The 26904-nt window shown below is 36.7% G+C and overlaps 1 protein-coding gene across 10 annotated transcripts in view; it reads left to right on the plus strand.

Moving 5' to 3' along the window:
• Window positions 1-26904, plus strand: part of Tango10 (transport and golgi organization 10) — a 1007732-nt gene that overhangs the window by 422873 nt on the left and 557955 nt on the right. For all 10 annotated transcript variants that reach the window (XM_068373850.1, XM_068373851.1, XM_068373846.1 and 7 more), the window contains 2 exons: window positions 7860-8000; window positions 8239-8418. In XM_068373850.1, coding sequence (XP_068229951.1) covers window positions 7860-8000; window positions 8239-8418 — 321 coding nt within the window. The remainder of the gene's footprint in view (window positions 1-7859; window positions 8001-8238; window positions 8419-26904) is intronic.

Genomic DNA, 26904 nt, shown 5'->3' on the forward strand with positions numbered 1-26904 from the left:
GCATTTTTAGATTTATTTCAGAAGCAGGTCATCTGAAAACTATTTAACTTTTATAATGTCATGAAACTTTTGTGGTTTTAATTGAGTTATTTTATTTTTTTTATATATAAACTGAATGATATCGGCATCAATGACCTTAGATGTCAGGATGCCTGAAAACTTTAAATCAATCAATCAAACCACCCAAGTGTACTACCAAGCCTCATAATTTAGATTGGGTGCCTCTCGTGAAAAGAAACACCTCCTCCATCCACTAGGTCTGCCATACAGCCATACTACGGGTGAACAGCCCAAAGCTCTCATCTTGGGCAGCATCATTGCCAGATCTAGGGGAGAAATCTTATGCTAGAGAGCTAGTGGATTTACAGGTCTTGATGGAGGTACATAATCCTGATAGCTCTCCATCTTTCAGTCAAAAAAGAGTTAGACCACCATCCCTCTCCCCTCCAACAAGAAATACAAAAATTCCCATAGCAATTAAGTTTGATATTTGTTCTGAAAAAGATGATGAACTTCCAAAAAATTTGAATACTGTATAGAAAAGATTAATGTTGAGTTGCAGTATCCCCCTCGACAAATACATGAGCAGGCTGTTAAGAAAAACCTTAAACCAAGCTTAGGAAGACCTACTTTTCCAAAAAGATTATCAGAGACTCCTATCAATTAAAAAATCTCAGGTAGGAAGACTTCTAAGGAATCTTCCTTAAAGTAAACTTATTTTCTCAATTTTTCAGTGGAACTGTGAAGGTCTGAGGGCTAAATATGAAGAACTTAAGCTCCTCATTCATGAGCACTCCCCAATAATTATGTCTATAGGAGAGCAAACTTGATGATAATACATCTTGTCCTCGTGAATATATCAGCTACAGGACACCATATGATCAACAAGTAGGGAGCCATGCCCGAAGTCTCATATATGTTCGTGAAGATGTTCCCCAATTATCTTTGTCTATTGGTACACCTCTGCAGGTAAAGGTTGTATAGATTGATATAGGAAGAAAAAACAGGATTTATTCCCTTTACTTGCCCCCAAATGACAACATCTCGTATGATAATTTATTAGAAGTGATTTAACAACTCCCTCAACCTTTTCTCTTACTGGGAGATATGAACGGTAGACATCCTTTATGGGGCGATGTTCTAGCAAACACAAGGGGCAATATTATTTCTTCAATTGTTGAAAATGAAGATGTGGGACTCCTTAATACAGGAGAGCCCTTACACTTTCATGTTCAGACAGGTACCCTATCATGCACTGACCTTTCAGTTGCAAGTGCTAACTGCCTTCTTGATTCTGATTGGAAAATGTTAGATGATTAGCATACAAGTGATCATGTTCCAATTATTATAAATACGAACAATGGTCCACCTTTGCCGAGATCCCCACGATGGAACCTTGACAAGGCGGACTGGAATAAATTTCGGGAACTAAGTGAAATATAAGGGAGTGCAGAACAATTAGAAAGTATGGATGGTGCCATAGACTTACTGAATGGAACTTTACATACAGCAGGAGTTAATTCAATTCCAAAAACCACAGGGTTGTTCAAACGACAACCAGTCCCCTGGTGGTCCGCAAAACTAACTGCCTTGCAGAGAGCCACTAGAAATCTTTGACTTAATTGCCTAGGCATCATACAGAAGAGAACTTGATAATATATAAGAAATGTAGAGCACAGTTCTGTCGTGAAATGGAAGAAGCTAGTTGCCAGTCTTGAGTCTTTTTTTCCCTCCATTAACAGCAGAACACCATCATCTGCTGTATGGAGGAAAATAAAAAAAGATTGCTGGCCAATTTGCCCCAAACCCACCACCAGTGTTGAAGGTGAACAGTCAGTATGTGACTGAAGCAAATGATGTTAGTAATGTCCTGGCTAATAATTTTTCAAATGCCTCATGCAAGTGTGTAGCAGGTCCTGGTCACCAGTATGGGAGCATTGAAGAAAAGTTTTTTTTAGATTTTGCAACAGAAAGGGAAGAGTCGTATAATTCTCCTTTTACTGAAAGAGAATTTGATTCCGCACTTGCTAATTGTAATAATACAGCCCCTGGACCCGATGGAATTCCATATGCAATGATTAATTATGTACCTTTTAATGCAAAGTTATTTATTTTAAGCATTATTAATAGAATATGGCATGATCAATGTTATCCAAGTGTTTAGGAAATAGCCATTATTTTAGCTTTTTTAAAACTCGGTAAGGTCAAGTTTTTAGCAGCAAACTATTGACATATTGCATTGACATCTTGTTCATGTAAAATCATGGCGAAGAGGGTCAATGCAAGACTAATGTGGTACCTTGAATAGAAGGGGATTTTATCACCTATTCAGTGTGGATTCAGAAAAATGCACTCAACGACTGATGTGTTGATACTACTTGAGTTCTGTATTTGTGAAGCGATTGCTTCCAAATAGCACCATGAGAGTCTTTGTTTGACCTTGAAAAGGCATATAATACTACATGGTGATATGGTATACTTAAAAACTTTCATGAATAGGGATTAAGAGGAGAGCTACCATTATTTATCCAATCATTTCTTTCACATAGAGTTTTTGAAGTGAGAGTGGGGGAAACTATCAGAGAGTAAATGTCAGGAAGGAGTAGTTCCTCAGGGTAGTGTACTGAGTGTAACCCTGTTTGCACTAACAATTAATGGGATATCCTCAATCATTCCCTGGGATATTCTCTCAACATTATTTGTGGATGATCTCTCCATACAATTTGTTGGAGCTAGAATGGCAATGGTTGAGAGAAAATTACAACATGCAATAGACAAAATTATTCAGTGGGCTGATATGAATGTGTTTAAGTTTTCAACAAGCAAAACTACTATTGTACATTTCTTACGTATCTGCGGAGTACATCCAGACCTGGATATATACATCAAAGGTTAATGGATCCCATGTGTAGGGGAAGCTGAATTTTTAGGATTGATTTTTGGTTGTAGGTTGGCATTGGTTGCACACAAGGCATTAAAAGCTAAATGTTTTGAGGCCTTGAATCTCTTAAAAGTATTGTCCCATACATCATGGAGTGCAGACAGTAAAACTATTTTAAAATTATACAAGGCCTTAATTTTTTTCCAAAATTAGTTATGGGTGTGAAATACCCTCCCCAGCCACCCCAAGTTAATTAAAGGGATTAGATTCAATTCATCATGCTGGTATTATATTGTCCACAGCAGCGTTTAGAACCTCACCTATCCCATGTCTCCTTGTTGATGTTGGAGAGTTACCTCTAGACCATTACTGAATGTCTTCAATTATTCGGTATTTGTGTAGGTTACAAAGACTCCCTAACTTTTTAGCCTTTCAAACTGCAAGCCTTGTAAGGAACTCATCATACTTTGAGTTGCACCCGGAATCTCCTCAACCTTATGGGGTTCGAGTGAAACAATTATTAAACAGTCTTGATATAATTAGAGGTAATGTGCCTCCTTTTAAGATATCATTAACCCCTCCGTGGAAAGTACGAGAGATAACTTTTTGTAAATATTTTATTGGTGCTAAAAAATATGACTGAAATAGAAGCTAGGTCTCATTGTATGGAACCTTTTTGAAGAACGTAGGGAATGAACTTTTATATATACCCATGGATCCAAATCCGATTGTGGCGTAGTTCTTTTAACTGTAGAGGGGCACTTCCTCTAATATCTTCCATATTTACTGCGGAATTATATGGCATAATAACAGCTGTAGAAAAAATAGTGTGAAAAGAGGAGGGCAATTTTACCATTTATAGTGATTCAAGAATTGTCCTTCACGCTTTAGAAGGTTTTAATTCTAGTAACCTCTTCAGTTTTAAAGATATTAGAGTGGCTTTTAATTATTGGCCTAAATGTATAACAGTTCGATTTTGCTGGGTTCCGGCACACGTAGGTGTGTGTGGAAATGTAGAGGCAGATTCAGTGGCAAAGAGTGCTGCAACCGAGTTGTTACCAAGAAGATCTCCCATTCCCTTTAATATTTTTTTACCAGCAATTAAGAATTATATTACAACAAATGGCAACAGCATTGGGATAGTTTAACCGAAATTAAGATGAGAAAATTTGCAATTGTTATCTCCCCTTGAAGGTATGATGGGATGCCCCTAATATGTGAGACTATTTGTCGTCTCCGCATTCGTCACACTCGGATTACACACGAGTTTCTGAGGGCCGGCCAACACCAACCACATGATGAAGATTGTTTGATACCCTTGACAGTGAGACATTTGTTGACTAAATGCCCCACTTATAGAACTGAAAGATATAAATATCTATTTGAGGCTTGATGTTAGGATGGCAGGTTCATCCTTGCCAAGGTGCTTGGACATGATGTGACGTACACTGCTAGTGGTATTTTTAAATTTATATCAGAAGCAGGTCTTCTTAATACTATTCAACTTTCATATCATATTTACTTTTCTGGTTTTAATTTTATATTCGTTTGATCTTTATTTATAATACACGATATTGGCATCAATGACCTTTGATGTCAGGATGCCTGAGGACTCCAAATTATTCATACACATACAGTTTTCCAAGTGAGAGTGGGGGAAACTCTATCTGAGATGAAAATTCAGGATGAAGGATTCCCCAGGATAGTGTGCTGAGTGTAACTTTATTCGCACTAGCAATTATGATATACTCTCTCATTCCCCAATTTATTCTCTCAACACTTTGTGAATTATGTCTCCATATCATTTGCTGGAGCTAAAATGGCAATGGTTGAGAGAAAACTACAACTCGTAATTGATAACAATTATTCACCGGGTTGATATGAATATGTTTAAGTTTACAACAAGCAAAACCTCTTTTTTCCATTCCTGTTGTATCCCAGGTATACATCCAGAACCAGATGTATACATGAAAGGTCATCGGATCCCATGTGTAGGGGAAGCTAAATTTTTATGATTAATTTTCGATTGTGGGTTGACATGGGTTCCACACTTAAAGGCATTTAAAGCTAAATTTCTTAAAGCTCTGAACCTTTTATAAGTATTGTCCCATGCATCATGGATTGCAGACTGTAAAACTATTTAGAAATTATACAAGACCTTAATTTTTTCAAAAGTTAGTTATTGGTTTGAAATATACTCCTCAGCCACCCCATGCAGAATAAAGATATTAAATTCAATACATCATGCTGGTATTAGATTGTCCACGAGAGTGTTTAGAACCTCACCTATCCCAAGTCTCCTTGTTGATGCTGGAGAGTTACCTTTAGACCATTGCCGAATATCTTCTGTTATTCAGTATTGGTTTAGGTTGCAAAGACTCCCTACTTTTTTGACTTTCAGGCTGCAAGCCTTGTAAGGAACTCAACATGCTTCTAGTTGCACCCATAATCTCCTCAACCTTATGTCTTTTGGGTGAAACAATTATAAACAGTCTTAATTAGAAGTAAGGTGCTTCCACTTACGATATCGTCAACCCATCTCTGGAAATTACCAAGATATTTGTTTGTAAATATTCTATTGGTTTAAAAAAAAAAAAAAAAGAAAAAAAAAAACGTGATTGATTTAGAAGCTAGGTCTCTTTTTATGGAACATGTTGAAGAAGATAGGGAATCAACTTTTATATATACCGATGGCTTCAAATCTGATGCTGGCATTGGATTTGGAGTATATAGTAGTTCTTTTAACTGTAGAGGTGCACTTCCTCCAATATCTTCCATATTATTTGGCATACTAACCGCTATTGAGAAAATAGCGTTTAAAGAGGGCAATTTTACCGTTCATAGTGATTCAAGAAGTGTCCTTCAAGCTTTAGAACGTTTAAATCCTAGTAACCCTTTAGTTTTATAGATTTTAGAGTGACTTTTAATTACTAGCCTGAAAGGCATAACAGTTCGATTTTTCTGGGTTCCAGCACATGTAGGTGTGTCTGGAAATGAAGAGGCAGATTCACTGGCAAAGAGTGCTGCAGCCGAGTTGCTACCATTAAGGTATCCCATTCTTTGCAATGATTTTTTTACCAGCAATTAAGAATTTGATTTATAATAATTGGCTACAGCATTGGGATACTTTAACCGAAAATAAGATGAGAGAAATTTTGATTGTTATATCACCTTGAATATATAATAGGATGCCCCGAAAATGGGAGACTACTTTTTGTCATCTCTGCATTAGTCACACTCGGATGACACATGAGTTTCTGCAGGCTGGCTAACACCACCGTATTGTGACAATTGTTTGATACCCTTGACAGTGAGGCATTTGTTGACCGAATGTCCCTTTTATAGCACAGAAAGAAATAGATATCTGTTTGAGGCTCGTGGTGATGATGGCAGGTTCATCCTTGCCAAGATCATTGGACATAAAGTGTCGTATAATGCAAGTGTCGTATAATGCTAGTGGCATTTCTAAATTTATATCAGAAGCAGGTCTTCTGAATACTATTTAACTTCTATATTTACTTTTCTGATTTCAATTGAATATTCTTTTAATCCTTGTTTATAATAAACGATATTGGCATTAATGACTTTTGATATCATGCTGCCAGAGAACTTTAAATCAATCAATCAATCAGTCATTAAAGATATTAGATACAATACATGATGCTGGTATTTGATTGTCCACAGAAGCATTTAGAACGTCACCTATCCCAATTCTCCTTGTTGATGCTGGGAGAGTTACCTATATACCATCACTGAATGTCTTCCATTATTTGGTATTTGTTTAGGTTACAAAGACTCCCTAACTCTTTAGCCTTTCAGACTGCATGCCTTGTAACGCACTCAACATACTTTAAGTTGCACCCAAAATCTTCTGAACCTCATAGCTTTCGGTTAAAACAATTATTAAATAGTCTTGATATAATTAGAGGTAAGGTGCTTCCATGTAATATATCATCAACCCCTTCGTGGAAATTACCAGAGATATCTTTTGGTAAATATTTTAATGGTGTTAAAAAAACATGGCTGAATTAGAGCTTGGTCTGATTTTATGGAACATGTTGAAGAACATAGGGAATCAACTTTTTATTTATAAAGATGGCTCCAAATCTGATGCAGCCGTTGGATTTGTAGTATATACTAATTCTTTTAACTTTAGAGGTGCACTTCCTCCAATATCTTCCACTATTTACTGCTGAATTATATGGCATACTAATAGCTATTGAGAAAATAACGTAAAAATTGGAGGGCAATCTCACCATTTATAGGGATTCAAGAAATGTCATTCAAGCTTTAGAATGTTTTAATTCTAGTAACCCTTTAGTTTTAAAGATTTTAGAGTGGCTTTTAATCATTGGCCTAAAAGGTATAACAGTTCCATTTTGCTCTGTTCCTGGCAAAGAGTGCTGGAGCCGAATTGCTACCAAGAAGGTATCCCATTTTTTGTAATGATGTTTTACCAGCAATTTAGAATTCTATTTATAACTGTTGGTAACAACATTGGGATAGTTTAACCGAAAATAAGACGAGAGAAATTGCGATTGTTATATACCATCGGAAGTATAATTGGTTGCCCTGAAAATGGGAGACTACTCTTTGATTTCTTTGCATTTGTCACAAACGGATTACACAAGTTTCTGCTGGCTGGCCAACACCAACCTTATTGCGACAACTGTTTGTTACCCTTGACAGTGAGGCACAGAAAGAAATAGATTCTTTTGAGGCACGGGGTGAGGATGGCTGGTTCATCTTTGCCAAGGTCCTTGGACATTTTGTGTTGTACAATTCTAGTGGCATTTTCAAATTTATATCAGAAGCAGGTCTTCTTAATGCTAATTAACTTTCATAACATTTACTTGTCTTGTTTTAATTAAATATTTTTTTAATCTTTATATATAATAAACGATATTGGCGTCAATGACCTTCGATGTCTGGATTCCAGAGAACTTCAAATCATTCATTCATACATTAATAATTTCAGATTGACAATTCTGGAAGTGTTTTGGAGAAGATAGCCAGCTTGTATGCAGAGCGATTGATGAGTGATATTGTTCTTGTTGTTGGTGATCGAGAGTTTCCTGCCCATCGTCTCATTCTTTGTGCCTCTTCTGATGTCTTCCAGGTGAGATATATGAAATATTAATTTCCTGGTGTACTTTCTGTGGAATTGTCTATTGTTCCTTATCATTTTGGTAAAGTCTTTTCTTGTTATCAAATAGATATTTTTTTTTCTTTAACAGAACAATTATAGTTAGGTAAATTTGCATACAGGATGAAAACCAATTATATACCGCAAAATTATTTATATCCTTTTTGTAGTCATGTTCATGAATTGAAATATTTGGTTTTGATTTTTATAGGTTATGTTAATGAATCCCCGTTGGAATGAAAGCAGGGAACAGAGAATAGCTCTTCAGGAAGCCTCAGAATGTGTAACAGTATTTGAACTCTTCCTAAGGTACCTTTACACAGGCCGTTTGAGAGTCTCGCATGCAACTGTCCTTCCTATTTTGGCTCTTGCTGATAAATACAATGTAAAAGTAAGTCAGTGTTTTTAGATGTTTAACTAGATAACTGTATGATTATATATCATATTTGAGTCAGAAGTCTTTAGTTTTAAGAATAACCAGGGAAGTAAGGTATTTGTTTTAAACAGAATCAATATATCTTATAAACCCGTTACCTATAATTCAGCTGAAATTTGTGGTCAGCAATTTTCTAGACATATTCCCAATATGCTTAGGTATATTGAAAAACCTTTCGCATATGTCGAATCTTTTATAAAAGAACCTTGATTAGTTCCAAAAAATAGCCCCCCAGATGCTGAAGCCTTGATGAGGTTGGGGCCCTTAGGGATTAGCAACGGGGCTCTAATGAACAGTGGGAACTACTTTCCCACTGGACCTCGGTGCCAAACTGTTGATCCAACTAAATCAGGCAACACTTTCTCTTTTACTTTTGGTTATTTCTTTTATTATCCCATCTCTTCCTTTTGAGCTTGAACTTGTTGACGACTTTGGCTTGTTTGATTATGCTTTGGCTGCTTCTTTGGATTTGGCACAGTGTGGGATGGACGGCATTCCATCTCAACCTGTACTAATTTAGACGCCATCACCCTCTGGCAGACCCCATTGGGTGGAGACCAAGTCTGTTAAGAGTCTGGCTCTAGTGATCTGGTTTTAAGCCACCCATATTTGCGGGCAATGGGTGATGCCAGGCATCAGAGTCTCCGGTGGGAGGGGCTAACCACCCCTACTGACCAGTGTACGCCCACCTTAGGAGAGGCAGTCCCTTTCTAATAGAGGACTGGTCCCTGCTGAAGCCTCTTCTTGTGTTGGGCCACTTGGGATAGGAGGACTGACATCCTCTGATAAGAGGTGGATAACCCGGCTTGCTCTTTTAAAAAAAACGAACCCCTCTGTTGACGACCTGGAAAATACAAACATGGACCTTGGTACAGATAGCTCCAACTCGGGTTCTAATATCGTAACATTAAAACCTTACTCACGTCGTATGAAGAATGATAAGAAAACACTAGACAAGAAGAGAGAGAGAGAGAGAGAGAGAGAAATGATGACAGTACAGAAAAAATATAGAAAAGTAGAAGTATTACCTGGTCACTATGAAGTAGTGAATTATGAAAAATTTGTTATCTTAGAATTTCAAAATGAAAGAAATGAGCGTGTAAATGTTCTTAAAGCTAACAGGGAAATAGTCACTTTATGTGGAGGGCAGCCAAAAATTCTACCCCAGGGAAATGGAAGTCTCTTGATAGAGACACTATCCCCATTACAAGGTGAAAGGTTAAAAACACTTACAACATTGGATGGTCATAGTGTAAAATGTGTTTCGCACCCTACTTTCAACCAGAGTAGAGGTGTGATATATGCTCCAGAATTGCTGGACATAGAGGAAAAAGAAATTGAGGATGAACTGAAAAGTCAAGGAGTAGTAAAAGTAGTCAGAATGAGAAAGAGAGATGGAGAACAACGTATTCCTCTTTCTACTTTGATTATAACATTTGATCAATGCAGATTACCAAATGTTATAAAAGCTGGTTGGTTATCTTTGAAGCTCATACCATATATCCCTTCACCATTGCAATGTTATCATTGCCAAATGTATGGCCATTTAAGACAGAAATGCAAGGAAAAACTGTGTGATATATGCTCCAGAATTGCTGGACATAGAGGGGAAAGAAATTGAGGATGAACTGAAAAGTCAAGGAGTAGTAAAAGTAGTCAGAATGAGAAAGAGAGATGGAGAACAACGTATTCCTCTTGCTACTTTGATTATAACATTTGATCAATGCAGATTACCAAATGTTATAAAAGCTGGATGGTTATCTTTGAAGGTCATACCATATATCCCTTCACCATTGGGATGTTATCATCGCCAAATGTATGGCCATTTAAGCCAGAAATGCAAGGAAAAACTGAATAATAATCCAGCTGTTTGTGCCAACTGTGGAAAAAATAGCCATGGAATATGCTTAGAAAATCCAAATTGCATACATTGTGGGGAAGCACACCCAGCTACATCTAAAAGCTGTGTTAAGTTTATTTTTGAAAAAGAAATTCAGGCCATTAGGACCATGGAAAGGATTACTTTTAAAGAGGGTCATAAAAGAGCTCTTAAAAAGCAGATAAGACCAGGGCAACCTTTTTCAATGGTTCTGAAGAAAAACTTGCCAAAGCACACGGACCAAAATTATATCTCCACTTCTAAGATAAAGAAACAAATGAAAGTTGTTAAAGAGTTTGAAAGCGCCATCCAAATATATATCCAGAAATTGTAGAAAAATCAAAACATATTTAAAGATCTGAAAGTTATTCAAAAGCCAACTACTCCGATTTTAAACAATAGTAGAAACCTCTCTCAGGCCGTGTCCTTGCCTGATTTGATGGAGGTTCCACTTAAAACCAATTTACCTGGTGAACTTGTTGTGGGGAAGGTGCAAAAACCTGACAGATCACAATCTTCTGATCGATAAAGAGGGAGACCTCCATCTGTCTCGCCTCCTGCCATAAGAAACATTAAAGTCACGACTTCAAATAAATATGATATCTTGTCTGCTGATGATTCTGATCAACTGGAAGGTAAATTGAACAAATCAGAAATTCAAGTTGAGGTCCACCATCCTCCTCAACAATTAGATTAAAAAGACAAAAAAATAAAAGAGGAACACAAAACCCACCATATCAAGATCCTCTCTAGATATACCACCAGGAAATATTGTCAGATCAAATATTGCCAATGGGAAGACTTCATCCAAGGTGTCTTCCAAAAAATAAACCATAGTTTTTTATTCCATTCTGCAATGGAATAGCCATGGTTTAAGGGTGAAATATGAACAAATTAAGCTCCTCATGCATGAGCACTTCTCTATAACTGTTTGTCTACAAGAAAGCAAGCTTGATGCATATACTCCTTGTCCCCGAGAGTATGATAGTTATAGGACACCATATGATCAATGAGCAGGGAGCCATGGGGGAAGTCTTATATGCGTTTGTTGAGATGTTCCCTAAATATCTTTGTCTATCTGTACCCCTCTGCAGGCAGTGGTTGTACAGATTGATATAGGGGGAAAATACACAATCTGTTCTCTTTACTTGCCTCCAAATGATAACATCTCATATGATAATATAGTAGAGGTGGTTAAACAACTCCCACAACCTTTTCTCTTACTAGGAGATCTTAATAGTAGACATCCTTTATGGGGTGATGTTTTGGCAAATGCAAGGAGTAATATTATATCATCAATTTTGGAGAATGAAGATGTCGGACTCCTTAATACAGGATAGTCCACACACTTTCATGTTCGGACAGGTACCTTGTCCTGCATTGACCTATCAGTTGCAAGCTCTAACTGTTTTCTCGATTTTAATTGGAGAACATTAGATGATTGGCATACTAGTGATCATACACCAATCATTTTAAACACCAACAATGGTCCACCTTTGCAGAGATTGCCTCGATGGAATCTTGATAAGGTGGACTGGAATAGATTTCGGGAGCTAAATGAAATTGAAGGAAATGCAGAACAGTTTGAAAGTGTTGATTATGCCATAGACTTACGTAATGGAACTCTTCACACAGCAGGAGTCAATTCCATTCCCAAAACAACAGGGATATTCAGATGACGACCAGTCCCCTGGTGGTCATCAGAACTAACTGCCCTGCACAGAGCCACAAGAAAGTCTTTTAACTTGGTTGCGCATGCGCCGTACGGAGGAGAATTCATTCATATACAAGAAATGTACAGGACAGTTCTGTCGTGCCATGAAAGAAGCTAGGAGCCAGTCTTGGATGTCATTTGTTTCCTCCATTAACAGTAGAACATCAACATCATCTGTGTGGAGGAAAGTCAAAAAGATAGCAGGCAAATTCACCCCAAGCCCAGCACCAGTGTTAAGGGTAAATGGTCAGTATATGACTGGAGCAACCGAAGTTAGCAATGCTCTGGCTGACCATTTTTCAAATTTTTCATACAATTGTGAAGCAGCTCCTGGTCACCAATATAGGAGCATTGAAGAAAAGAAAGTTTTAAATTTAGCAACAAGAAAGGAAGAGTCATACAATTCTTCTTTTACTGAAAGAGAATTTGATTTTGCACTTGCCCCGTGTAACGATACAGCCCCTGGACCCTATGGAATTCCATATGCAATGATTAAACACCTACCTTTTATTACAAAATTATTTATTTTAAGCATTTTTATAAGAATATGGCATGATCATAGGTATCCAAGTGTTTGGGAACTAGCCATTATTTTAGCTGTTTCAAAACCCGGTAAGGACAAGTTTTTAGCAGAATATTATAGGCCAATTGCATTAACATCTTTTTTATGCAAAATCATGGAGAAGATGGTTAATGTAAGACTGATGTGGTACCTTGAAAAGAAGGGTATTTTATCATCCACTCAATGTGGATTCAGAAAAATGCACTCAATGATTGATGTGCTGATATGACTTGAGTCCTCCATTTGTGAAGCCTTTGCTTCCAAACAGCACCATGTGACAGTCTTTTTTTTATCTTGAAAAGGATTATGGTACCACATGTAAATATCGTATACCTAAAAGAATCCATAAGTTTGGATTAAGAGGAGAGTTAACACTATTTATTCAGTCATTTCTTTCACATAGAGTTTCTCAGGTGAGAGTGGGGGAAACACTATCGGAGGTTAAATGCCAGGAAGAAGGAGTTCCTCAGGGTAGTGTGCTGAGTGTAACCCTTTTTGCACTAGCATTAAAAGAGAAGGGAAATTTTACCATTTATAGTGATTCAAGAAGTTTCCTTCAAGCTTTAGAAGGTTTTAATTCTATTAACCCTTCAGTTTTAAAGATTTTAGAGTGGTTTTCAATTATTGGCCTGAAAGGTATAACAGTTTGATTTTGCTGGGATCCGTCACACTTAGGTGTGTCTGGAGTGAAGAGGCAGATTCACTGGCAAAGAGTGCTGCAGCTGAGCGGCTACCAAGAAGGTGTCCCATTATCTGTAATGATATCTTACCAGCAATTAAAAACTTAATATATAACAATTGGCAAAAGCATTGGGATAGTTTACCCGAAAATAAGATGAAAGAAATTTTGATTGTTATATCCCCTTGGAAGTATATTGGTAGACTACTCTTTGTCTCCTCAGCATTGGTCACACTTGGATGACACGAGTTTTTGCTTGCTGGCCAACACCAACCATATTGCGAAAACAGTTTGACGCCCATGACAGTGATTCATTTGTTGACTGAATGCCCCACTTATGGCACATAGAGAAATAAATATCTGTTTGAGGCTCGGGATGAGGATGGCAGGTTCATCCTTGCCAAGATCCTTGGACATGATGTGTCGTTAAATGCTAGTGATATTTTTAAATTTATATCAGAAGCAGGTCTTAATGCTTTTTAACTTTTATAACATATTTACTTTTTTGGTTTTAAATGAATATTCGTTTAATCTTTATTTTTCATAAATGATATTGGCTTCAATGACCTTTGATGTGAGGATGCTAGAGAACTTCAAATTATTCATTCATTATCTGTTTAAGAATCGGGGTGAGGATGGCAAGTTCATCCTTGCCAAGATTCTTGGACATGATGTTTCCTACTATATGAGCGGCATTTTTAGATTTGTTTCAGAAGCAGGTCTTCTGAAAACTATCTAACTTTAAAATGACATCTTTACTTTTATCGTTTTAATTTGATATTCTTTTATTTTTATATATTATTATTATTATTATTATTACTATCCAAGCTACAACCCTAGTTGGAAAAGCAAGATGCTATAAGCCCAGGGGTCCAACAGGGAAAAATAGCCCTGTGAGGAAAGGAAATAAGGAAATAAATAAATGAAGAGAACAAATTAACAATAAATCATTCTAAGATAAGTAACAACGTCAAAACAGCCATGTCATATATAAACTATTAACAACATCAAAAACAAATATGTCATAAATGAACTATAAAAAGACTCATGTCTGCCTGGTCAACAAAAAAGCATTTGCTCTAACTTTGAACTTTTGAAGTTTTACTGATTCAACCACCCGATTAGGAAGATCATTCCACAACTTGGTAACAGCTGCAATAAAACTTCTAGAGTACTGCGTAGTATTGAGCCTCGTGATGGAGAAGGCCTGGCTATTTGAATTAACTGCCTGCCTAGTATTACGAACAGGATAGAATTGTCCAGGGAGATCTGAATGTAAAGGATGGTCAGAGTTATGAAAAATCTTATGCAACATGCATAATGAACTAATTGAACGACAGTGCCAGAGATTAATATCTAGATCAGGAATAAGAAATTTAATAGACCGTAAGTTTCTGTCCAACAAATTAAGATGAGAATCAGCAGCTGAAGACCAGACAGGAGAACAATACTCAAAACAAGATAGAATGAAAGAATTAAAACTTCTTCAGAATAGATTGATCACCGAAAATCTTGAAAGACTTTCTCAATAAGCCTATTTTTTGTGCAATTGAAGAAGACACAGACCTTATATGTTTCTCAAAAGTAAATTTACTGTCGAGAATCACACCTAAAATTTTGAAAGAGTCATACATATTTAAAGAAACATTATCAATACTGAGATCCGGATGTTGAGGAGCCACCGTCCTTGACCTACTTACAATCATACTTTGAGTTTTGTTAGGATTCAACTTCATACCCCATAATTTGCACCATGCACTAATTCTAGCTAAATCTCTATTAAAGGATTCACCAACCCTAGATCTACATTCAGGGGATGGAATTGATGCAAAGAGTGTAGCATCATCTGCATATGCAACAAGCTTGTTTTCTAGGCCAAACCACATGTCATGTGTATATAGTATGAAAAGTAATGGGCCAAGAACACTACCCTGTGGAACACCGGATATCACATTCCTATAATCACTATGGTGCCCATCAACAACAACTCTTTGAGATCTATTACTTAAAAAATCAATAATAATGTTAAGAAACGACCCACCCACTCCCAACTGTTTCAGTTTGAAAACAAGGGCCACATGATTAACACAGTCAAAGGCACCACTAAAATAAAGGCCAATCATACGAGCTTCCCGACCACAATCAAGGGATTTCTGTACAGCATTGGAGATTGTGAGAAGGGCATCACATGCTCCAAGGCCTTTATGAAAACCAAATTGCAAACTAGGGAGTAGATGATTACCTTCAGCAAACCTATTAAGACGTTTTGCCAGAAGACGTTCAAAAACTTTAGATAATATGGGAGTTATGGAAATTGGGCGGTAATCAGTGGGATTTGAGCTACCACAAACACATTTACATAGAGGAGTAACATTACCAATTCTCCAACTAGTGCTAAAAGCTCCTCTTCTTGCTAACTTGCGCAAAATAACAGATAACTTTGGAGCTAAGAAATCTGCTGTCTTTATAGAAAACAAAGGAAAAATACCATTTGGGTCTACACCTCCATAAGCATCAAGGTCCACCAACAGAGCTTTAATCTCACGAGATTGAAAAGCTAAACTAGTTAGTTTAGCCTCAGGAAAACAGGAATGAGGAAGTTCAAGTTTTTCATTACTCTGTTTACTGTCAAAAACATCAGCCAAAAGGGTTGCCTTTTCCTTTAGACAGTGAGTGACTGAGCCATCTGGTTTAAGTAAAGGAGGAACTGTTGCATCTACACCAAAGAGTGCAGATTTAAGGGTAGACCACCATTTATGTTCCTGAGTTGTACCAGAAAGTGTTTCTTTTATGGTTAAATTGTACTCCTTTTCAGTTGAGGCATAAACTCTCTGAGCAAAAGCTCGAAGCTGAGTATAGTTGTTCCAGGTCAAATCTGATCTGTTACCCTTCCAAAGATGATAGGCCTCTTGTTTCTCCAAATAAGCACGTCTACAATCATCATTGAACCACAGATTGTCCTTCACTCGGTACTTTAGCATGAGAAGGGATACGCCTATCAATTATGTTGACTAGATTCTCATTCAAAGGGACAACAGGATCTACACTATTATATAACTCCGACCAATTCAAGCACAAAAGATCATATAAAATCCCATTCCAGTCTGCTTGGGATTTCATATAAATTTTACAAGAATATGATATATCAGGGACAGGCTGCTCAGTCTTCACTAATAATGAAATCAAGGCATGATCAGATGTCCCGACTGGAGAACCAACCTTTCTAGTTATAACGCCAGGGGAGTCAGTGTATACGAGGTCCAAGCAATTACCAGACCAGTGAGTAGCTTCATTTATGATTTGCCCACAGCCTGATTCAGAGGCAAAGTCTAAAGCTCTTAAGCCATGGCGATCGGTAGGAGAGATAGAACTTAACCACTCCCTATGGTGACCATTAAAATCACCAACAAAGACAAAAGAAGCCTTTCTATCATCTTCTTGTATCTTAGCCATAATGGTAAGAAGACAATCGAAGATAGAATCATCTATGTCTGGATTTCGGTAGATCGAACACAAATAAAAGTTGTTATGCCTGCCACAAACTTTTATTACCTGAATCTCATGACATCCACATTGATAGCAGGACTTATGAGAAGCAGGGTACTCGGTCCTAATATATACCGCCATTCCCCTGGCCCTAGGGATGGCACCACGTTTCAACATTATTGGCTTCCTAAAACCAGTTATAAGGAGCTCAGATGAGTGCCTCATATTAGAAACCAAAGTTTCTGAGCACAAAAGAATATCATACTGTCTGGACGCAACTTTAAGGTCTTGGATATTTGCATGAAGACCACGAATATTGCAATACAGAAGACGACATTGACGAAATTTAGGACGTACTGGTCCCAGATTTCGCTCAATGTCTCCAGACAGCATAAGAATTAATAGAAATAAAAAAGAGACATCATACTTAAAAACTAGATTAACAAGAATTATAACAAAAACAATACGTACAGAATTATAAACAAAGTGATTGATGATACTCATAGACTATAGTAAAAAGTCGGAAAAACTGGTCAACATGGAGGAGCCGATACACCATGCAAGGCTAAATACCCTCCAGGATAGCCACTTCAACTGAAGGGAGGACAGTAAGGATGTTTTTGAGAAGAAAAATAATCAGAAAAAGGAAAAGACAACCTCTTGATAAACCACCAGGCATCCATGGCCCTTCTATTAAGCCTGCCCAACACACCATTTCAAAAAAACAAGAGGAAGAAAAAAAAAAAAAAAAAAAAAATAAGATAGAATAGTGTGCCTCAAGCAAGAGAACTCCTGCCCAAGACAGTGGAAGACCATGGTACAGAGGCTATGCCACTACCTAAGACAAGAGAACAGTGGTTTAATTTTGGAGTGTCCTTCTCCTAGAAGAGCTGCTTACCACAACTAAAGAGTCTCTTCTACCCTTACCAAGAGGAAAGTACACTGAACAAATTGCAGTACAGTAATTAACCCCTTAGGTGAAGAAGTGTTAAGTATCTCATTGTTGTCAGGTGTATGAGGAAAGACGAGAATATGTAAAGAATAGGCCAAACTATTCTGTGTAAGTGTAGGCAAAGAAAAAATAAGCCGTGACCAGAGAGAGGGATCCAATGCATTACTGTCTGACCAGTCAAAGGATCCAATACCTCTCTAGTGGTAGTATCTCAATGGGCGGCTGGTGCCCTGGCCAACCTACTACCTAGAAATGATAAATGATATCACGTCAATGACCCAAGATGTCAGGATACCAGAAAACATTAAATCAATCAATCAATCTTGAAAAACCCAGAGTTAGTCTTTTATCCCTTTTTTTCATTATTTTCAGGAGGAAGGTGGGTGGCAAACTTACGCCGTTAGGTAAAGCCCCCAAGCTTATAGACCCCCTGACCTAGAAGGATCTAGAATAGTTAAGTCAATATATATGCACCCCCCTTGGTGCATTGCAGCAGAAGAGAACCAGCCTGTCCTGTTAAAGAGCCAAATTCCTCTCTTTCAAAGTACCTCGAGTGTGTATCTCCTCCAAAGTGAACAAGTCTTTAACCAACATATATCGAATGTAGCGTGTTCAAATGTCAGAGAAACTTTAAAGGTGATTACAAATCTATTGTGTTTTTGTAAGTGCCGATATTATATAAATTTTTTGTAACTGGCCTGGTGAGGTTTGTGCGAAAACGGGAAGTGTGTTTATTTTGGGTTAACTGTTCGATTACTTCTTGTGAGGTAAATACTCGCAAGTTCATCAGTTACTTTGTGTAATTTTTATAAGAGTTTAATTAATAATGTTGAAGGTTACCTATTTTCATTAGTTATCAAGATTAAATATTTGTGCAAAATTTTATTTCCAGTGAAACAAGTGATTATATAATTTTCAGAGTGTAATATTCTCTTGTCTTAGTCCAAGGTTTTGTTCAGATTTAATATTTCGAGTCATGTGATGGTATAATTTTCATAAGTATTATTTTCCTGTCTTAGTCTGAGTTTTTGTTCAGATTTGATATTTCGAGTGATTTTTTTTATGTAAATTCTTTGTGTTGTAATTTTTATAGAATATATATATTTTTTTTTCATTAAAATGTGTATTATTTCGATCACTAGTATTTCTTGCAGAGCTCTTTCGTTACCCTGTTTAAGAACCGAAGTAAGAGGTTGTTTTTGATAGTTCTTAATAATTACCCAGTTTGTTTTTAGTGTGCATAAGAGACATTTAGATATTCAGTGTTTTTATATATTTACGTCTGGGAGTTAAATAATTATCTCCGAGCTCGGGTATTATTCAAGTATAACAGATTTATGTAAAATTAAACAAGTGAGTTTGGAACTCGGGAGGTTGTGTAACTTGCCAGCTGTAATATATAATATAATATATTTTGGTGCCCAGACCTGGGACCTTAATAATATACATAGACATTACATACGTATACACATACAGGTATTCAAATATAGACACATGCATTTATATATACATACTGTAGACATATGCATACATGTACACATGCCTGTATACATACTGTATACAGACACATATAGACTTACATATACATGTTTATACACATGAGTAACTTATAACCTTGTTAACATGTGCATACAATTACGTGCATATCAGTACTTATATCTAATATTACAATATATAGTGCCAAGCAATTTTATATACTTTATGAAATAATTGTACCCATCAATGGATGCTAGCATAGGCCTAAATATTCATTTCACAGTAGCTTTAATTATCCCTGGTTAATCCACTTCCACATTAAGTGGTCAAAGTTTTTTATATATAGCTTTCAAATCTTTATCAAAGGTTTCTTTTATGAAACTTGACTCTGTGAGGTTTCTTTCCAATAAGTCATTTGAATGAAGCAATTTCTTTGCACATGACCAATTAATTGTGTGAATTCTATATCTAATATGGGCAAAGAGTGCATCATTATCTTGAGCATATTTGACACTTTTCTTTTGTTGTTTAACTTTCTTTTCTAGGGCTTTACCAGTTTAACTAATGTAGAATTTTTCACATTGATTTCATAGAATATGATATACACATCCCTTTGTAATGTCAGGAGAATTCTTTATTAAGGCTGTTTTTATTGTAATGCTACTCTTAAATGCAACATTTACATTGAAATTTTTTAACAGCTGGCGAATTTCTTTGAAAGAATTACTTTGAGGCAGTACAAGTAAATGTTGTGAATTGTAGTTCATATATATATATATATATATATATATATATATATATATATATATATATATATATATATATATATATACCCCCCAAATGCCGAAGCCTTGACGAGGTTGGGGGGCTTAGGGATTAGCAGCTGGGCTCTAATGAACGGTTAAAAATGCTTTCCCACTAAACCTTGGTGCCCAATTGTTGAACCCACTAATTTAGTCAGCACTTTCTCTCCTTTCTTTGGATTACTTCTTTTATTCTCTCATCTTTTCCCCTTGGGCTTGAACTTGTTGATGACTTTGGCTTGTATGACTGGATTTGGCATGAGGTGGGATGGATGGTATACATTCTCGACCTGTACAAATTTAGACGCCATCACCCTCTGGCAGACCCCATTGGCAGCAGATTTAGTCTGTTAAGAGTCAGGCTTCAGTGATCTGGTTTTAAGTTGCCTATATTTGCGGGTATGGGTGACGCCAGGCATGGGAGTCGTCGGTGGGAGGGGCTAACTACCCCCACTGACCAGTGTACGCCCCACCTAAAGAGAGACAGCCCCTCTCTAATAGAGGCTGGCCCCCGCTGAAACCTCTCCTCGTGTTGGGCCACATAGGATAGGAGGACTGACATACGCTGATAAGATGTGGATAACCCGTCTTGCTTCTTCCATAAAAACCAACCCCTCTGTTGACGACTTGGAAACTCTAAAGGACCATTCTACGGATGCTCAAAAACGAAGTAATTTGTGTAACATAGGGAAACTGAAAATCCTTCATGTGACCCAAATTCCAATAGAAACTAATTACGATGTCTTGTATGAAACATTTCAATGTTATGGGAACATTAAATTAATTAGAATGAGGCTTGAAGGTGACAAATGGGATTCATGGATATTATTTGATAATCATGATGAAGCATTCAATGCAATCAGTAATATTATGAGTATTAAAATCAATAATTTTAACATCAAGGTTGCTCATTGCGATGGAGTACCTAAGGATCTAGATATATATAAACCTGCAGATTGGATTTATAAAGGTATAGAAGTAGTTGTACCCTCCCAGAGAAATCTGAAACCACCCAAGTGGCTTATTGCTCAATCCAAAGGAAGTACAGGAGATTATTTTAAGGTATGTAAATTTTTTCAAGAGAAAGTAGGTATCATCACACCAGGAGATATATCTTGGTTTGGAAAGAACAGTTCCCTCATAAGTGCCAAATCAGAAACACAATCTATTATACTTTGCAATTTAAATACAGAGAATGATGACATAAAGTGGGGTGTGGAACCCCATCTAAACCTCAGTTATGGAAGGGGAATAATTTTTGATAGAGACTTCTATATGAGTTCACAGAAGAGGAGATATTGGCCATATGTCCGCGTGGACAGTGCATAAAGTCCCTGGAATGTCAATGATTATCCTGACTTTCCAGGATGCTGATGTACCTTTCCAAATTTACATAGAAAATGAATGGATTAAAGTTCGAACTTTTATGCAGAAGACGCTGCAATGATTTAATTGCTTTATATATGGGTATCCATCTAAAGTTAGCAAGAATGATAAAATATTATTATTATTATTATTATTATTATTATCATTATTATTATTATTATTATTATTATATTATTTATTATTATTATTATTATTATTATTATTATTATTATTAATATTATTATTATTACTTTCTCCTATGTTTACCATGAAGAATATAACTAGAGGCCAATTGTATAAACTGCAATTTGAATCATGAATCTACTGATAAGAGCTGCCAGCAATATAAGTTGGAAGAGGCTGCTCTCAATAAATCCAGTATTGAACACATAAGTGTGGGGCATGCCAAGAGACTATTGATTAAGTCACCAAGTTATGCAAAGGTATGGAAATCAGTAGGAAAAATGAGGCAGGAGACATCCAACCCACCTATTACTGCCTGTATTCCCCAGAAAAGAAATTCGCCATCTTCTTATAAAATTCTGCAGGATAGGGCAAGAATATCACCTAAGGCTTCTCATACATGAGCACTCCCCTATAATTGTATGTCTACAGGAGAGCAAGCTCGATGCTAATACTCCTTGCCCTCGAGAGTATGTTAGTTATAAGACACCATATGATCAATAAGCAGGGAGCCATGGGGGAAGTCTTGTATACATATGTCGAGATGTTCCCCAAATATATTTGTCTATCTGTACCCCTCTGCAGGCAGTGGTTGTACGGATTGATATAGGGAGAAAATACACAATCTGTTCTCTTTACTTACCTCCAAATGATAACATCTTGTATTACAATTTGCTAGAGGTGATTAAACAACTCCCACAACCTTTTTTCTTACTAGGAGATCTTAATAGTAGACATCCTTTATGGGGTGATGTTTTGCCAAACGCAAGGGGTAATATCCTCAATTTTGGAGAATGAAGATGTAGGACTCCTTAGTACAGGAGAGCCCACACACTTTCATGTACAGACAGGTACCTAGTACTGCATTGACCTATCTGTTGCAAGCTCTAACTGTCTTCTCGATTTTAATTGGAGAACATTAGATGATTGGCATACTAGTGATCTTACACCAATCATTATAAACACCAACAATGGTCCACCTTTACAGAGATCGCCACGATGGAATCTTGATAAAGCTGACTGGGATATATCTAGGTAGGTAAGTGAAATTGAAGGAAATGCAGAACAGTTTGAAAGTGTTGATTATGCCATAGACTTACTTAATGGAACTCTTCACACAGTAGGAGTCAAATCCGTTCCCAAAACAACAGGGATATTCAAATGATGACCAGTCCCCAGGTGGTCATCAGAACTAACTGCCCTGCACAGAGCCACAAGAAAGTCTTTTACTTGATTGCGTAGGCTCCATACTAAGGAAAATATAATCATATACAAGAAATGTAGAGGACAGTTCTGTCGTGCCATGAAAGTAGCTAGACGCCAGTCTTGGATGTCATTTGTTTCGTCCATTAACAGTAGAACACCAACATCTTCTGTGTGGAGGAAAGTGGAAAAGATAACAGACAAATTCACCCCAAACCCACCACCAGTGTCAAGGGTAAATGGTCAGTATATGACTGGAGCAACCAAAGTTAGCAATGGTCTGGCTGATCATTTTTCAAATGTATCAGGCAAGTGTGAAGCTGCTCCTGGTTATCAGTATAGGAGCATTAAAGAAAAGAAAGTTTGAAATTTTGCAACAAGAAAATAAGTCATACAATTCTCCTTTTACTGAAAGAGAATTTGATTGTGCAATTGCTATGTCTACTGATACAGCCCCTGGAACCGATGGGATTCCATATGCAATGTTTAAACATGTACATTTTAATACAAAGTTATTTATTTTAAGCATTATTAATAGAATATGACATGATAATAGTTATCCAAGTGTTTTGGAACTAGCCATTATTTTAACCATTTAAAACCAGGTAAGGATAAGTTTTTAGCAGCAAGTTATAGACCTATCACAGTGACATCTTGCTTATGTAAGATCATGAAGATGGTCAATGCAAGGCTGATGTGGTACCTTGAAAAGAAGGGTATTTTTTCACCCATTCAATGTGGATTCAGGAAGATGCACTCAACAACTTGTGATGATACGACTTGAGTCGTCTATTTGTGAAGCGTTTGCTTCCAAACAGCACCATGTAACAGTCTTTTCTGACCTTGAGAAGGCATATGATACTGCATGGAGATATGGTATACTTAAAACCATTCATGATTTGGGTTTAAGAGGAGAGCTACCACTATTTATTCAGTCATTTCTTTCTCAGAGAGTTTTCCAAGTGAGAGTGGGGGAAACTCTAGCAGAGAGCAAATGTCAGGAAGAAGGAGTTCTCCAGGGTAGTTTGCTGAGTGTAACTCTATTCACACTACCAATTAATGGGATATCCTCAGTCATTCCCCAAGATATCCTCTCTACACTATTATTGGATGATCTCTCTATATCATTTACTGAAGGTAGAATGGCAATGGTTGAGAGAAATCTACAACCCGCAATTGATAAAATTATTCATTGGGCTGATGTGAACTGGTTTAAGTTTTCAACAAGTAAAACTACTATTGTCTATTTCGGTCGTATTCAGGGATTACATCCAGACCCGGATATATACATGAAAGGACAACGGATCCCATGTGTAGGGGAAGCTAAATTTTTAGGATTGATTTTGATTGTAGGTTGATCTGGGTTCCACACTTAAAGGCATTAAAAGCTAAATGTTTTGAGGCTCTGAATCTTTTAAAAGTATTGTCCCATACATCATGGGGGCCAGATCGTATAACTATTTTAAAATTATACAATGCCTCGATTTTTTCCAAAATTAGTTATGGGTTTGAAATATACTCCTCAGCCACCCCAAGCCGGTTAAAGATATTAGATTCAATACATCATGCTGGTATTAGAATGTCCACAGGAGCGTTTAGAACCTCACCTATCCTAAGTCTCCTTGTTGATGCTGGAGAGTTACATCTAGACCATTACCGAATGTGTTCCATTACTCGGTGTTGGTTTAGGTTACAAAGACTCCCTAACTCTTTAGCCTTTCAGACTGCAAGCCTTGTAAGGCACTCAACATAGTTTGAGTTGCACCCAAAATCTCCTCAACCTTATGGCTTTTGGATAAAACAATTATTAAACAGGGTTGATATAATTAGAGGTAAGGTGCTTCCATTTAAGATATCATCAACGCCTCTGGAAATTACCAGAGATATCTTTTTGTAAATATTTCATTAGTGTTAAGAAAAATATGGCAGACTTAGAAGCTAGGTCTCTTTTTATGGAATATTTTGAGGAACATAAGGTATCCACTTTTATATATATTAATGGCTCCAAATCTGATGCTGGCATTGGATTTGGAGTATATAGTAGTTCTTTTAACTGTAGAGGTGCACTTCCTCCAATATCTAACATATTTACTGCTGAATTATATGGCATACTAATAGCTATTGAGAAAATAACGTAAAAATTGGAGGGCAATCTCACCAGTTTTAGTGATTCAAGAAGTGTCCTTCAAACTTTAGAAGGATTTAATTCTAGTAATCCTTTAGTTTTAAAGATTTTAGAGTGGCTTTTAATCATTGGCCTGGAAGGAATAATAGTTAAATTTTGCTGTGTTCCGCCCCACGTAGGTGTGTCTAGAAATGAAGAGGCAGATTCACTGGCAAAGAGGGCTGCAGCAGAGTTGTTACGAAGAAGGTATCCCATTCTTTGTAATGATTTTTTACCAGCAATTAAGAATTCTATTTATAACAATTGGCAACAGCATTGGGATAGTTTAACCAAAAATAAGATGAGTGAAATTGTGATTGTTAAATCCCCTTAGAGATATAATGGGATGCCCCGAAAATGGGGGACTACTCTTTGTCGTCTCCGCATTGGTCACACTCCGATGACACATGAGTTTCTGGTGGCTGGCCAACACCAACCATATTGTTACAACTGTTTAATACCCTTGACTGTGAGGCATATGTTGACTGAATTCCCCTCTTATAGCACAGAAGGAAATAGATATCCGTTAGAGGCTCGTGGTGAAGATTGCAGGTTCATCCTTGCCAAAATCCTTGGACATAATGTGTCATACAGTGATAGTGGCATTTTTAAATTTATATCAGAAGCAGGTCTTCTTAATGCTATTTAACTTTTATAACATATTTACTTTTCTGGTTTTAATTGAATATTTTTTTTTTTATGTTTATTGATAATAAACGATATTGGCGTCAATGACCTTCGATGTCTGGATGCCAGAGAACTCCAAATCAATTAATCTTTTTATGGAACATCTTGAGGAACATAGGGAATCAACTTTTATTTAGACTGATAACTCCAAATCTGATGCTGGTTTGGATTTGGAGTATATAGTAGTTTTTTTAAATGTAGAGGTGCACTTCCTCCAATATCTACCATATTTACTGTGGAATTATATGGCATACTAACCGCTATTGAATAAATATCGTTAAAAGAGGAGGGCAATTTTACATTTTTTAGTGATTCAAGAAGTGTCCTTCAAGCTTTAAAAGTTTTAATTCTAGTAATCCTTTAGTTTTAAAGATTTTAGAGTGGCGTAAGTCATAGGCGTACAAGGTATAACAATTTTATTTTGCTGGGTTCCGGCACACATAGGTGTCTGGAAGTGAAGAGGCAGACTCACTGGCAAAAAGTGCTGCAGCCGAGTTACTACCAAGAATGTATCCCATTCTTTGTAATGATTTATTTACCAGCAATTAAGAATTTTATTTATAACAATTGGCAACAGCATTGGGATTTTTAACCGAAAATAAGATGAGAGATATTGCGATTGTTATATCCCCTTGGAGATATAATGGGATGCCCGAAAAGGGGTGACTACAGTGAACCTCGTTTATCGCGGTAGATAGGTTCTAAACTCGACCGCGATAGCTGAAAATCCGCCAAGTAGGGACACCATATTTACGTAATAATTTAACATGTATATACAGACTTTTAAAACCTTCCCTTTACGTAGCACTGTTAACAAACTACCCTTTAATGTACAGAACACTTAATGCATGTACTACAGTACCCTAAACTAAAACAGGCACAAACATTAAAGGCGATTTTATATCATGCGTTTCCTAAGCACGCCAAAAAGCATGATAAAAAATGGCAACCAATGTTTTGTTTACGTTTATCTCTGATCATAATGAAGAAATAAACGCATTTACACATCTGTGTGTATAGGTTAGTTTTTGCATCGATTATATTGATTATTCAGTACAGTATGTTGATTTTGTTATTTACCAATGTTTTACTTAATTTTTCTTAGGACTTCCAAATGAAATGTTTTTCTTTATGACGCCGCCTGAAACGACGGCGTCATAAAGTACGCTCAGTAAACAACCACGCTCAGTAAACAAACGAAGGCATTTAACGCGCATGATGAAAGTGATAAATAATGATATTACAGTAAAAGCTTTTAGAAAATGTGTTATTACAAATAATACTTACC

Source organism: Palaemon carinicauda, chromosome 5 (assembly GCF_036898095.1).
Source record: "Palaemon carinicauda isolate YSFRI2023 chromosome 5, ASM3689809v2, whole genome shotgun sequence".
Lineage (NCBI taxonomy): Eukaryota > Metazoa > Arthropoda > Malacostraca > Decapoda > Palaemonidae > Palaemon > Palaemon carinicauda.